Source organism: Caretta caretta, chromosome 14 (genome assembly GCF_965140235.1).
Source record: "Caretta caretta isolate rCarCar2 chromosome 14, rCarCar1.hap1, whole genome shotgun sequence".
In the NCBI taxonomy this organism is placed as follows: Eukaryota; Metazoa; Chordata; order Testudines; family Cheloniidae; genus Caretta; species Caretta caretta.
Window position 1 is genome coordinate 30816899 of NC_134219.1, and position 14641 is coordinate 30831539.

The 14641-nt window shown below is 50.1% G+C and overlaps 1 protein-coding gene across 3 annotated transcripts; it reads left to right on the plus strand.

The window, feature by feature from the left end:
• The first annotated feature begins 751 nt into the window (after positions 1-751).
• On the plus strand, positions 752-12000 carry LOC125621789 (uncharacterized). 3 transcript variants are annotated; one of them, XM_048819100.2, is made up of 4 exons: positions 752-1045; positions 4313-4439; positions 6160-6273; positions 6626-12000. In XM_048819100.2, exons 2-4 carry the CDS (start codon positions 4313-4315, stop codon positions 7825-7827), a joined length of 1443 nt encoding a protein of 480 aa, XP_048675057.1. In that variant the 5' UTR covers positions 752-1045; the 3' UTR covers positions 7828-12000. The 3 variants fall into 3 exon arrangements, with proteins under 3 accessions (XP_048675057.1, XP_074975856.1, XP_048675059.1); XM_075119755.1 differs by having other exon boundaries at positions 755-1045; positions 4313-5297; positions 6589-12000; XM_048819102.2 differs by having other exon boundaries at positions 755-1045; positions 4313-5297.
• The last annotated feature ends 2641 nt before the right edge of the window (positions 12001-14641 follow it).

Genomic DNA, 14641 nt, shown 5'->3' on the forward strand with positions numbered 1-14641 from the left:
AAGAATGTTACTGTTTGTTCTCCCTTTAGGAGTCAATGTGCAACAGTTTGTTAGGTTCCTGGGAGTCTCCAAACAGTTCAGTTCAAACACAGCCCTGGATCGGTCTCTTTCAGAGTCTAGTGAACCTTTGCAATGGATTCTTCTGATAGTGACCTCCAGAGAAAAGTCTATTTCCAGCTGTGAGGCAGGTGACAGGGGGGTCTATCTTGAAGGCTGTGTCCTGCTGCTTTCTCCCTCACAGGAGCTGTGTCTGCTAAAATGCAAATTGTTTCATTCCTGCCCCCTCTGGTGCAATTGATGGGGTCCTTCCACCACCCATGGTTAGCCTGAGAGGTCTGTTTAAGCAAGATGTAAATACATTATCATGGTCTTTCAAAGTCCTGTGGAAGTAACTCTCAGGAGAGAAACTACATCCTTTTGTCTACGATAGGGTGTCCCCGAGAAACCTGTCTCCAGCTACTCCAAGCTCTTGGCAGCCTCTCTAGGACTGGGACCCATCACCCCCTTGTATGACAATATTGGGGACTCTCTGGAACAATTCCCAGTCTTTGCTCCTTATCCCCCCTCCCCGGGATCTGCACGTCTCCTTTCTGCTCATTGACAAGGTGGCTTCTATGCACGATGTCCCCTTAATGCTGAGAGAAGCTGCCCATGCCCAGGGGATGTGGGCCCCCCAGGAGGCAGGGTCTGGGGCAGGGGGCTTCAGTGTAATCCCTTGAACACTAGGACCCAGGAGCAGCTGGGATGCGGATCTGGGAGCGATCGCTGGGGTCACTCAGGCCCGCAGCAGGAAGTGAATCGCTCTCGCTGCAGTGACTCTGCGGCGCTGTGGGGAGCCCACGCTCCTTGCAAGATCCCCGAGCCCCGGCGGCTGCTGCTGGGGACCCCGGAGCCCTGGCTGTAGCCGGGAGAGGGGAATCTCTAGCAGTAACATTCCCGCTGCTCCCCAGGAGCCTCCCCCCGGTGCAGAGACCCCAGCCTGGCCAGGACCCCCCTTCCCAGGCCCCAGCCCCTGCTCCCGGGGAGGGCACCGCTTGGAGGGAAGGTAAGAGAGACCTGCCCATCCCCACAAGGAGCGGTGCCCCCCGGTGCCATCCTGGCTGCAGGGGGAGGGTTTGGCCCCAGGCTGCTCCCAGCGGGGCTGGCTGCGATTCCCTGCGCTGGGCCCAGGGAAGCTGCCGCCAGCTCCCGGTGTTTTGCAGGGCGGGTGAAGCCAGCGCGCGCCGTGGGGAGAGCTGGGACAGAGAGGGGGGGCAGCGGGCAGGGGGCTCTGAGAGCCAGAGGGCATTGAGGGGTGATGGTGAACAGAGACGTGTGAGGGGGCAGAAGGGAGGTAAACGGGGATGCAGGGGGCGGGATGGGGATGTGGGGCTGCTGAAGGGGGGCTGAGGGAATACCCAGGAATCAGGGAGAGGATTCTGGGGCTCAGGGGAACAGAGCTGGAATAGAGGGAAATTGGAGTGTGGGGATAAAGGGAAGGAAAGGGGGGATGTGAGGAGAAGGGGCTGTGGGGAGGCTGGAAGGAGAATATGAGAGCAAGCAGAGACCGGCTGGGGAAGGGAGAGCCAGAGAGTAGGAGAAGGGAGCGGGATGGTGAGAGATACAACGGCAGCTCCCCCAGCCCATGGGGTAGGGGAGGGGGCTGCCCTTTTCCAGCAGCCAGGGTGGAATCTTTTCCCCTAGAAATGGTCAAACAAGTATTGGGGTAGGCAGGGGACTTCCCCCCAAGGGCTCAGCATTTACAAGGCAAATATCCACCTCCCACACATCTTGCTCCAAATTTAGTCTTTGTTTTTTTAAGACAGTCTCATTATTTGTGGGTCTGACTTCAGCATGTTAAATGTTTGGGGTTGACAGGACTGAACAGGGCCCTGCTCTGAATCCTGTGCAGATTCTGTGTTAAACCAGAGTTACTGCTAGCAACAGCAGGCAACCAGTCCAACTGGTATTTATTTTGGTTTGGTTCAGGTTCTGTTCCATTCAATTTGTTCAGTTTCATTTCTGGTTCTAGCCACCCAAGGAAACAAAAATAAAAGTTCAGATACCAGTTTAAATCCTATTTCAAATCTTAGTGGAGGTAAATTCAAAAAAGAGAGCTGCAACTTAAAATGTTTTGATTATTTGCTGTTTATTTGTTTTTTACTTTACCATTACTTGAGTTTTCCAAGTGCTTTTGTGTTGTGAAATTAACAAGATTTTTTTTCATGCACAATTTGTTTGAGCATGAAGTAACATTTTTGCTTTGCCATATTGGACCTCTGCAGTGAAAGGATATATTTGAGGCCTGGAAATTTTCTTTCAACACTCACTTGTGTTGGTGGAACTGCCAGTACAATTTTTGCTAGTTGATTCAGCTTAGGCATGACATTTTTTGGATGTTCCCAGTAGTTTGGTATGTTTCTTTCTTATAGAGATGTGGCCCATCTGTGAATGAATCAGGAATTGGCCCATTCCTTTTTTGGGCTTTCCTTCGTCCAGATATCGCTTCCGTTTTAGAGATTTCAAAAGCTTTCAGAAGACATTCTAATTCAACTTTCAATTTCAGATGTGACTGACATTCATTCTGTGACGTCATTATTTCTGGCTTCTGACTCAAACATTTCCATCTTCATCCATGTTATGGTATAATGAAATTTTACCTTGACTCTGTCCTCTGCTGACAGTGGGGGTTGATATCTAGAATCAAGACATACGTATGAGAGAAACATAACTATCAGGGGTAGGGGTGGGGGATTGGAGGTGTGTATCAGACAGTGTCCTGGGGGGCTTGGGAATGAGCCCTGCAGGCGGCTTCAGTGGGGAAGGGAATTTGGAGCATGAACCCTGCCTCAAGAGGAGCAACTGGAGGGAGGAGTTGCCCCAGGGGCTGGGGATTGTGGGAGGAGGCCTGTCTAAGGGGAGAAGGTTGGGGAGCCATGACCTTGGCCCTTGGGCTTGAAGAGTTATTATGAACTTCAGGGCCCAAGGAGCATCCCACCCCTTCTCTCCCCATGGGGGGCATCTCAGAGATGGTTCCTGTACCTCTGGGCCCCCCTTCTGCCTCCTATGGTGTGCAGGCAGCTCCCAAGCATCCCCTCTCGCTCCCCGCGCTTGTGGGCTGGCCCCCTTCTCTTCTCATTCTCTTCTCACTGTCCTGGGCCAGGCCATTCTGGGAGCCATCATCCGCCCATGGGCTAATTTGTTTTCTGCTCTTGAAATGAAAATAAGATCACTGTAGTTTTTTTAATATTGAGCTTTAAAAATGCTGGATATCTATTTTAACTGGTAATAGTCCACCCTTCCTCTCTTTTTTTGTTCAGTTCAGGTTCAGTCAGTAAAACAAAATGATGGTTCACTTTTTGTTCCAGTTCCAGTACAAAATACTGGCCTGGGGACAATATCGGGGGGGATCCTTCAAAGTGGCTCATTTTATTCTGCTTTTTTCTAGGGTTTGACTCAGAGACTCTGTTCCTGGGAGGGTTTAATAGTGTCTCATAGGTTTAGTCCCGGTGGGAGCGGTCAGGTCTGTGCTGTAATAACGTAACTCAGGGTTTTTCCAGCATGGCAGAGTCTAGAGTGTGTGTCTGCAGGGAAAGAGCCTGGGGAGAATCGGTTGTGAAATGGACTAACACTAATTCAGAAACCTCCCCAGTTGCCCTTCTCACCCTGAAAGGCTGCAGAATGATGACCACGTTTTGCTCCAGATCATCCCATCTTCCTAGGGGACGGGGCAGGGAAATGGCTGTGGTGGATCCAGCTCAGGTGGGGGATTTTGTAGGGAGCTGCTCGGGAGGATTGTTGGAGAGGGGGCAGGGCGGGAATACACAGGATGAGGCAGGGAGGGGGACAGGTTGTGATAAACCTGCTGGGACATGCTCAGCCTAGGGCCTGATTTATGAACAGGCGCAGTGGGGGTGGGGTGCAAATTCCACCATTTCTGAAACGGGAAACAATCCCTGGACAGTGCTGGGAAAACAGACCAGGGTGCTGGATCCTGAACCCACTGGCCCAAGACTGAAGTGAAATGCAAAGGGAAGGTGCTGGGATTCCTGTCCCTGTCCCCTGCACAGAGCTCTGCTTCCCATGTCAGCTTGTGCCTAGTAGGTGTGTGGTCAATGAAAAGACCCTGCCTTCCATCCTCTGCTGGGAGGGACAAGGAGCTTTCACCTTCTCTGTGTTCCCTGGAGACTCATGGCCACTCTGAGTGGGTTGGGCTAGAATTCTGCTCCTCCAGGCCTCCCAGAGCTGTTGTATTTTGGTGCTTCTTCCCCCATGAATAGTGGGATTGTGGCTCGGACAGCAGGTACTGAGTGGGGAGCACCTGTTTTTTCAGATGCCGGTGACCTTCGAGGAGGTGGCTGTGTACTTCACGGAGGGGCAGGGGGCTCTGCTGGACCCCGGTCAGAGAGCCCTCTACAGGGACGTCATGCAGGAGAATTATGAGACTGTGACCTCGCTGGGTAAGGATTCCTGTCCCCTCAGGTATTTGAAGCCACGGGGTCTGTGTTTCTGCATCTGGTCAGGTTCTTCCCTGGTCAGTTAGATTAGAGCGGAATGGCATTGTCCAAAGCTCCAGTCTGAGAGAGCCATTTACCTCCATACCCTCTCCAATGGGATGAACCTAATGGACCTGCTAATTCATCCGCATCCCTCCAGCTTTCCCAGGGGCAGAAGCCATTTATTATCCTATGTGCATTAATTCTTACTCACATGCAGGATCTCTGTGCACCTTCCTTCCTGGGACTGGCTCCTGTGACACTCTATACCTTGGGGGAGCCCCCTATAGCCCCCATATTCCTCTTCTGTATGTAATTGTGATATTGCATATAAAGCATGCCATGTGAGGTATTAGGGAAAAGGTTCTGATCGGCTTAAGGTCACTGTTCTATCTAAATATGTGTATCTTTAGTGCATATGAAGTTATGAGATTGTTTTATATGGTTGTCACTAAAATATGCTGTGGACTTGGGAGGTGCCCAGATACTGGCTCTACGGAGACAATGAAAAGGGAGGTAACCAACAGCCGGGTGGGTGCTATTGCGCAGAAATCACCAGCCATTCTCCAGCAAGGGAGTTACAATTCAGTGACTCACCGGTATGAGGCCACACCAGGGGAATTGCTCAGCCTGGCCCTGGAGACTCAGCAAAGCCCCCAGACATGACTGGATTTGTGCTTCCCGAGCACATGGGACTGAGGATACAAAACAGAACACAGTGGCCACATGCTGGACCTTTCTTCTTCACCCACCTACACTGAAAGCAACAAGGACACTGAAGACTTGAGACTCCAACTGAGGGGACTGGCCCAGATTTCAAAGGTGACTGCAATATCCAGTGGGGTGAAAAAAACTGCTTAATCTAGATGTTGCCCAGTCTAATAGGGTCGAGAGTTTAGACTGCGTGCTTATATTTTATTTTTTTGGTAACTAACTCTGATTTTTTGCCTATCACTTAATACCACTTAAAATCTATCTTTCATCATCAATAAACTTGTTTAACTGTTTAACTTTACCAGTGAGTTTGCCTGAAGTGAATGGTAAATTGCTCAGATATCAAAGGCTGTTGTATATCCACTTTCCATTGATAAAGTGGTGAACCAATTAATAAATTAGATGGTATATTCCTGAGGTACAGTGCTGGGAACTGCAGGGATTTGGGTCTGGTGCCTTTCCTTGTGTGATTCATGAGTGGCTCTGGGATTATTCATGCAATCTAGCTGTGTGTGGGGGCTCTACATGTGGTTGTGCTGAGTGATAATAGTGCATGGAGGGGTTGCTGCTGGTCACTAGCAAGGCATTGTAAGAGATATCCCAGGCTGGAGAGAGTTCAGCAGGGCACAGCGGTCCCACGGTCCCAGGCTGGGATCCCATCACAGCTCCATCTGTGGGGAGGGCTCTGGAGGTTTACACAGAGGCAGGGGTTTAACACTAGATCTGTGTGTGCCTCAGCAAGTCCCCCAGAGCACAGAGATCCTGAACACTCCTAGAGAGGGTATGACAACTCCCCCTCCCTCAGACATCGGCCTCTCCCAAGGGGGCTCAGTGACCATGTGCCCGTCTGTTCAGACCCCACAACCCCCCAGCAAATCATGGGGTCAGTTTAAACTCAATATGTGCCCTCTGTGACAACTACTCCACCGATCCTCAGTGCACTCACATGCCTGATTTTGCCCCCGAGCAGGACTCCCCATTCCCAAACCTGACCTGATTGCCCAGCTGGAAGCAGGGGAAGAGCCATGGGTCCCGGATCTTCAGGTCTTTGAGGAAAGGAAGATCCCAAGAGGCACCCACACAGGTGAGGATTCAGTGACACTAACACAGAAACTATATGGCAAATGGAGGAAAAAGCTGAAAATCCCCAAAATGTGGTGTGGCCCCCTCAGTTCTGCCTCATCCCACCCAGATCAGGCTGTGGTCAGCAGGTGTCGTATCATCATGGCCGATATCGCTCATGGCTTCCCACCCACCCTGTTAGCTGTCAGGAGTTTTCTCCCTGACTTCACTTCCCTGTGCGTGTTTGGGTGGGATGTTGAGGCAGAATCCAATTTCTCAGTCTCCCCAGCAGTTATTGTGTTGTGTTTTCCTTCTTTGTTGTTCCCCTTTCTGCCAGTCCAGACAATGACTCCTCCCTGGACTCTCTTCCCCAGCAGGTGACGAGACAATGAGTGATAACGAGGAGGGGGATCCACAGCAGGAAGGACTTGAGCAAGTGGAACTCCAGGGGACCTTTTTAAGAAAAGCTGGAGGGGAGTTCTCCCAGTGCTTGGAACAGAGAAAAGCCTGGAGTAATTGGCACAGGTCAGAGAGGAAGCTAGGAAAATGCCCAAGGAAGAAAGTGGAGGAATCCATTGAATGTGGGAGAGGAGGCAAGGATCCCAAGGAATCTGCAGCCCAGCAGACAAATCAGAGGGAAAAGAAACTGTATACATGCTTGGACTGTGGGAAAAGCTTCAGTCAGCGCTCAGGTCTTATTTGTCACAGGAGAATCCACACAGGAGAGAGGCCATACAAATGCCTTCAGTGTGGGAAAAGTTTCAGTGCACCATCAGCCCTTATTGTACATCAGCGAACCCACACGGGAGAGAAACCCTATAAATGCTTGGACTGTGGGAAAAGTTTCAGTCGGCACTCAGCCCTTAATAGCCATGGGACAATCCACACGGGAGAGGGACCATATAAGTGCCTTGAGTGTGGGAAAAGTTTCAGTGTACCCTCAGCCCTTATTACACATCAGAGAATCCACATGGAAGATAAACCCTTTAAATGCTTGGACTGTGGGAAAAACTTCAGTCAGCACTCAGGACTTATTAACCACAGGAGAATCCACATGGGAGAGAGACCATATAAATGCCTTCAGTGTGGGAAAAGTTTCATTGTAACATCAGCCCTTATTACACATCAGAGAACCCACACGGGAGAGAGACCCTATAAATGCCTTCAGTGTGGGAAAAGTTTCACTGAATCATCAACCCTTATTGTACATCAGAGAACCCACACAGGAGAGAAACCCTTTAAATGCTTGGACTGTGGGAAAAGCTTCAATAGGAGCTCAAATCTTACTACCCATCGGAGACTGCACACGGGAGAGAGACCCTATAAATGCTTGGACTGTGGGAAAAGTTACAATGGATCATCAGCCCTTATTGTACATCAGAGGATCCACACAGGAGAGAGACCCTATAAATGTTTGGACTGTGGGAAAAGCTTCAGTCGGCGCTCAATCCTTATTAGACATGGGAGAATCCACACTGGGGAGAAACCCTATAAATGCTTGGAGTGTGGGAAAAGCTTCAGTCAGCGCACAGGCCTTATTAAGCATGGGAGAACCCACAAGGGGGGAAAACTGTGAAAATGCCTCCACTGTAGGAAAAGCTTCCAACAGAACTCACACCTTATTAGACAATCCACATAAAAGAGAAACCCCATAAATACTTGAATGGTGGGAAAAGCTTCAAACCCAGGCCATATCTTCCTAAACATCAGAGAATTCACATGGGACAGAATCTATAAATGTCTCAACTGTGGAAAAAGTTTCATTTGAATATCAAACCTTGCTTCACATTAGACGATCCACACAAGAGAGAGAGCCCATAAATACTTGGATTGTGGGAAAAGCTTCAATAACTGGAGGGAAAGATTCAGTCTAAGCTCACACATTATTCCCCATCAGATAATTCACAGAAGAAAGAGCTTGAATGTGGGGGTACCTTCTTTTGGTGCGCACACAGCATCAAGCATCAGCAAAACCAAACAAGGAGGAGCCCTCTCAGATGTCCTTAGCATGAAAAATGCTTCAGTTGGAGCTAACACCACATTGAACATCAGAGACTCCTCCACACAGGAGAGAAATTCTCTCAGTGCCCTGACTAGGGCCGGTCTTAGTAAAAACTCCATTTCCTAATTCCCACACACAGCAGTGGCATTTGGCTCCCAGGTATCCAGCTGCCCATGTCTGGGGGCAGGTTCCAGCAGCAGCTAACCCCAATCTGATCAGTGACCCTCTGGCTTTGCCTGGTCTAAGCAAACCTCTGGCAGAGGAGGAGCAGTTCTGATCAGCCCCTCCTCCCTGCTGTAGCCCTGGCTGCTGAACTGATGGGCCTTCCTGCCTCCTGGTAACTGCTGAGGAACGGGAGAGAGAAATTCCTCCAGAAGCTCCCTCTGCTTGGATGAAGTTCTCTTCTTTCCTTTCCCTTCCCAGTCAGGATGCCCCTTCCATGGAGACTAGGAGAGGGAGGCTCCACATTCACTCTAGACACCTGTCCCCACCCCCCATTTTCCAGTAGCCTGTGGGCTGGGCTCCCCCACTTACCTGGAGCTAGTCCCTGCAGGGTGAATGTCCCTGAATGCTGGCAACTCTTCCTCTCCCTAAATCCCCTAAGGTGCTGGGTTCTGGAAGGGACCAGGAGGGATGGGTTGGGGAAGACAGTGGGTGATTGAATGGTTGGGTCCGGTGGATGTGGGGAGCGTAGGGTACTCAGTGCCAGGGAAATCAAATGTTAGGGAGGCCATTTGGTCACATGCTTTGATATTAGTTTAGTTTGACAGGATTTAGCATAGCTTTTTTTGAGGATTTTACGAGATAAATGCTTGTTTGCCAGAAGTCTTTTTTATTTATTTTAACCTTTCTTTACCCTTTGTCATGAGATGTTTGTGTGTTTGAACAATTGTGTGTTTGGGGGAGGGATAGCTTAGTGGTTTGAGCATTGGCCTGCTAAACCCAGGGTTGTGAGTTCAATCCTTGAGGGGGCCATTTACGGATCTGGGGGGGGGAAATGGGAATTGGTCCTGCTTTGAGCAGGGGGTTGGACTAGATGACCTCCTGAGCTCCCTTCCAACCCTGATATTCTATGATTCTATGAACAATGAACCTTATCAATATGTCTCAGCACGAACACTGATGGTGAGTGCTAGACTCGCACTCAGAGAGGCAGAGACTGAATGGGGCATGGAGTTACTGCCTGATCCCTGCAGAGATGTTAGATGCAGTGAGAAGGGGTAGAGGATGGGTGGTACAGGGAACAGAGCTGGGAAACAACAGACTTTCCTCTTGAGAGCCAGACAGTGGAGGCCGAGAAGTGTGTACTTGCTGCATCAATGCCAGAGAGACACAGGAATTGTCCTATGAGTGTTGGGTGAAGCCATCCCTGAAATCTAAAAGACTACAAATGATGCCCCCACAGGAATGAAGAGGGGAGGTGGCAGCATCTCCCGAATGCTGAGAGGACGAGACTGGGCAGAGACAAGAAGGAAGCTGGAGAAGACAACAGGCCACCTGGGCCAATCTTGGAGCCAGGCTGACCCCCATCCTTGAGGCCAGAGTGGGCTAAGGAGACTGACAGCCCAGCTGGTCACCCCTCCCCATCTACCAGAGTGTCCTGTGTGGGGATGACAAAGACTCTGTCTGCCTCACTCACCTCATCCTACACTCTGCTAATCTCAGCTGCTTGGATTCCCTGCTCTCGGAAGGTATGTCTACACTACGAAATTAGGTCAAATTTATAGAAGTCCATTTTTTAGAAAGCGATTTTATACAGTCGATTGTGTGTGTCCCCACTAAGCTCATTAAGTCGGCGGAGTGCGTCCACAGTACCGAGCCTAGCGTCGACTTTCGGAGCATTGCACTGTGGGTAGCTATCCCGCAGTTTCTGCAGTCTCCACCGCCCATTGGAATTCTGGGTTGAGCTCCCAATGCCTGATGGGGCAAAAACATTGTCGCGGGTGGTTTTGGGTACATGTTGTCAGTCACCCCTCCCTCTGTGAAAGCAACGGCAGACAATCATTTTGCGCCTTTTTGCATGCAGGCGCCATGCTGTTTTCAGCAGACGGTGCAGTAGGGCTGCAAACCGTCGTCATCAAACAACCGCTTCTGCTGCCACTCTGCTCTCCTTCTCTCCTGGTGGTCTCGCAGGTCCTCTATATGACCGTCGTCATCCACCGCTTCCGCTGCAACTCTGCTCGGCTCCTCTTGTCTTGCCATACCACGGCAAGCGTACAGCCCACTCAGGTGTTGTGTCCTGGCAGCAGATGGTGCAGTAGGTCTGCAAAACTGGTCATCCAATCACCGCTTGCCCTGCAACTCTGCTCTCCTGCAGACGACATACCATGGCAAGCATGGAGCCTGTTTAGATCACCGCAGCAGTTATGAGCATTGTAAACACCTCGTGCATTATCATGCAGTATATGCAGAACCAGAACCTGCAAAAGCAGGCAAGGAGGCGATGGCAGCACGGTGACAAGAGTGATGAGGACATGGACACAGACTTCTCTCAAAGCATGGGCCCCAGCAATTTGGCTATCCTGGTGGCAATGGGGCAGGCTCATGCCATGGAACGCCGATTCTGGGCCTGGGAAACAAGCACAGACTGGTGGGACCACATAGTGTTGCAGGTCTGGGATGATTCCCAGTGGCTGCGAAACTTTCACATGCATAAGAGCACTTTCATGGAACTTTGTGGCTTGCTTTCCCCTGCCCTGAAGTGCAAGAATACCAAGATGAGAGCAGCCCTCACACTTCACAAGCGAATGGCGATAGCCCTCTGGAAGCTTGCAACGCCAGACAGCTACCGGTCAGTCGGGAATCAATTTGGAGTGGGCAAATCTACTGTGGGGGCTGCTGTGATCCAAGTAGCCAACGCAATCGCTGAGCTGCTGCTATCAAGGGTAGTGACTCTGGGAAATGTGCAGGTCATAGTGGATTGCTTTGCTGCAATGGGATTCCCTAACTGTGGTGGGGCGATAGACAGAACGCATATCCCCATCTTGGGACCGGACCACCAAGGCAGCCAGTACATAAACCGAAAGGGGTACTTTTCAATGGTGCTGCAAGTATCACAAGGATCACAAGGGATGTTTCACCAACATCAACGTGCAATGGCCGAGAAAGGTACATGACGCTCACATCATACAGACCAGAGTTCCTGAAGAACAGCTGCAGCAAGGGACTGACTTTCCAGACCAGAAAATAACAGTTGGGGATGTTGAAATGCCTATAGTTATCCTTGGGACCCAGCCTACCCCTTAATTCCATGGCTCATGAAGCCATACACAGCACCCTGGACAGTAGTCAGGAGCTGTTCAACTATAGGCTGAGCAAGTGCTGAATGGTGGTAGAGTGTGCATTTGGACGTTTAAAAGTGCGCTGGCGCAGTTTACGGACTCAGTTAGACCTCAGCTAAACCAATATTCCCATCGTTATTACTTCTTGCTCTGTGCTCCACAACATCTTTGAGAGTAAGGGGGAGACGTTTATGGCGGGGTGGGAAGTTGAGGCAAATCATCTGGCCACTGATTACATGCAGCCAGACACCAGGGTGATTACAAGAGCACAGCAGAGCATGCTGCGCATCAGAGAAGCTTTGAAAACCAGTTTTGTGGCTGACCAGGCTACGGTGTGACAGTTCTTGTTTGTTTATCTTTGACGAAAACCCACCCCCTTGGTTCACTCTACTTCCCTGTAAACCAACCGCCCTCCCCTCCCCCCTTTGATCACCGCTTGCAGAGGCAATAAAGTCGTTGTTTTAAATTCGTGCATTCTTTATTAATTCGTCACACAAATAGGGGGATAACTGCCCAGGTAGCCCGGGCGGGGTGGGGGAGGAGGGAAGGACAAGGCCACACTGCACTTCAAAACTTATTGAATGCCAGCCTTCTGTTGCTTGGGCAGTCCTCTGGGGTGGAGTGGTTGGGTGCCCGGAGCCGCCCCCACGCCGCGTTCTTGGGCATCTGGGTGAGGAGGCTATGGAACTTGGGAAGGAGGGCGGTTGATTACACAGGGGCTGCAGTGGCGGTCTGTGCCTTTCCTGCGGCTCAACCATATGCCGGAGCATATCAGTTTGATCCTCTAGTAGCTTCAGCATTGCATCCTGCCTTCTCTCATCACGCTGCCGCCACCTCTCCTGTTGCTCCAGCCATCTATCCTCTCACACGTCCCTCCTGTCCTCGCATTCATTTTGTGCTTTCCTGGGCTCTGACATTGTCTGACATTTTTTGCCTTCTTATCTGTGCTAGCCTCTGGGATGGAGATGCGAGTGGCAGTGTTGAAACATTTGCAGCTGCGGGAGGAAAGAAAGGGAGATTAAAATTGAAAAAGACACATTGGCCATTTAAAAGGAGGGGCTGATGTTTTCAGCCCAGCAGAAATGGCCACCTCTGAATATCCCCTTAATAAAATTCCCCTGTTTCAATCAAGTGACCATGAATGATATCACTCTCCTGAGGATAACACAGAGAGATAAAGAACAGATGTTGCTTGAATGCCAGCAAACACCGGGACCATACGCTACCATGCAATGATTCCAGACTATGTGCTACTGGCCTGGCGTGGTAGAGTGTCCTACCATGGAGGATGCAAAAAGGCTGCCCTCCCCAGAAACCTTTTGCAAAGGCTTTGGGAGTACCTCCAGGACAGCTTCATTGAGATGTCCCTGGAGGATTTCCACCCCATCCCCAGACATGTTAACAGACTTTTCCAGTAGCTGTACTGGCCGTGAATGCATCCCAAGTCTTCAGGGCAAATTAATCATTAAACACGCTTGTTTTTAAACCATGTATTATATTTACAAAGGTACACTCACCAGAGGTGCCTTCTCCGCCTTCAAAATCCAGGAGCCCAGGTTGGGAGGGTATTGGCTCCAGGGTGATAAACAGTTCTTGGCTGTCGGCGAGAACGGTTTCTCCCTTGCTTGGTGTGCGCTATCTTCAACCTCCCCCTCCTCATCATCTTCCTCGTCCTCAAAATCCTCATCCCTGTTGTGTGACACTCCCGCCTCGCAGGAGTCCACGTACAGGTGTGGGGTAGTTGTAGGTGCACCCCCTAGAATTGCATGCAGCTCATCATAGAAGCGGCATGTCTGGGGCTGTGACCCCGAGCAGGCGTTTGCCTCTTTGGTTTTTTGGTAGGCTTGCCGGAGCTCCTTAAGTTTCATGTGGCACTGCTGCGGATCCGTTATAGCCTCTGTCCTTCATGCCCTTGGAGATTTTTTCAAATATTTTGGCATTTCGTCTTTTGGAATGGAGTTCTGATAGCACAGATTCATTTCCCCATACAGCGATCAGATCTAGTACCTCCCGTTCGGTCCATGCTGGAGCTCTTTAGCGATTCTGGGACTCCATGGTCACCTCTGCTGATGAGATCTGCACAGTCACCTGTGCTGATTAGTTTGCCATGGTGGCCAAACAGGAAATGAAATTCAAAAGTTCATGGAGCTTTTCCTGTGTACCTGACCAGTGCATCTGAGTTGAGAGTGCTGTCCAGAGTGGTCACAATGGAGCACTCTGGGATAGCTCCCGGAGGCCAATAGCGTCAAATTGCGTCCACACTACCCCAAATTCGACCCGGTGATGTCGATTTCTGCGCTAATCCCCTTGTCAGGGAGGAGTACAGAAATCGATTTTAAAAGCCCATTAAGTCGACAAAAAGGGCTTCGTTATGTGGACGGGTGCAGGGTTAAATCGATCTAACACTGCTAAATTGGACCTAAAATCGTAGTTTGTGCCTGGGTCCCAACATCTCTCCTGGATTCTCTGCCCTTTTCTACCAGTTTGTAAATGTTACTGGTGCATGCGGGATTTGGATGCAGCAATGTGTTGGGCTGGGGATGAGGAAAGCAGTCTCTCTTTGTTCGTCCTTTGGAATAATAAAGTAGAATTTAGTTTTTCACACTCCTGCTGTCCTTTTATTTTGCATCAAATACCGACCAGATTCAGAGTGGAGGTTAAATGTAAAAGCAATGCAGATGTGGTCTGGTACAAAAATGCACAGTGAGGTCACCCATACAACCTGACCTCTGCCTTGTCATAGGCTCAGTTGCAGGTAGTATACTCACAATTCTTAAGTGATTCTGATCTCAGAGCTGGGTTTCAGCCCAGGACCCCCGCTCTCTCATCTTTACCACCCGCCTAATTCTAACTCAGACCCTTTCCAATCAATGGGGCTATTGGCAGTAGTTAGATTTTGGGTAAGATTTTCAAAAGCATCTTTTGCAAAATGACGTAGGGCTGGGTATTTAAAGGTATTAGGCACCTGACAATGCAGATAAGGGCCCAGTGGCGTGTTCAAAGCAAGCTAGGCACCAGGGGCTAGATCCAGAAAAAGATTTAGGTGCCTGGCCACTACTTTCACTTTAGGTACCTGAATCTGATATTTAGATGCTGCCAATCCACAA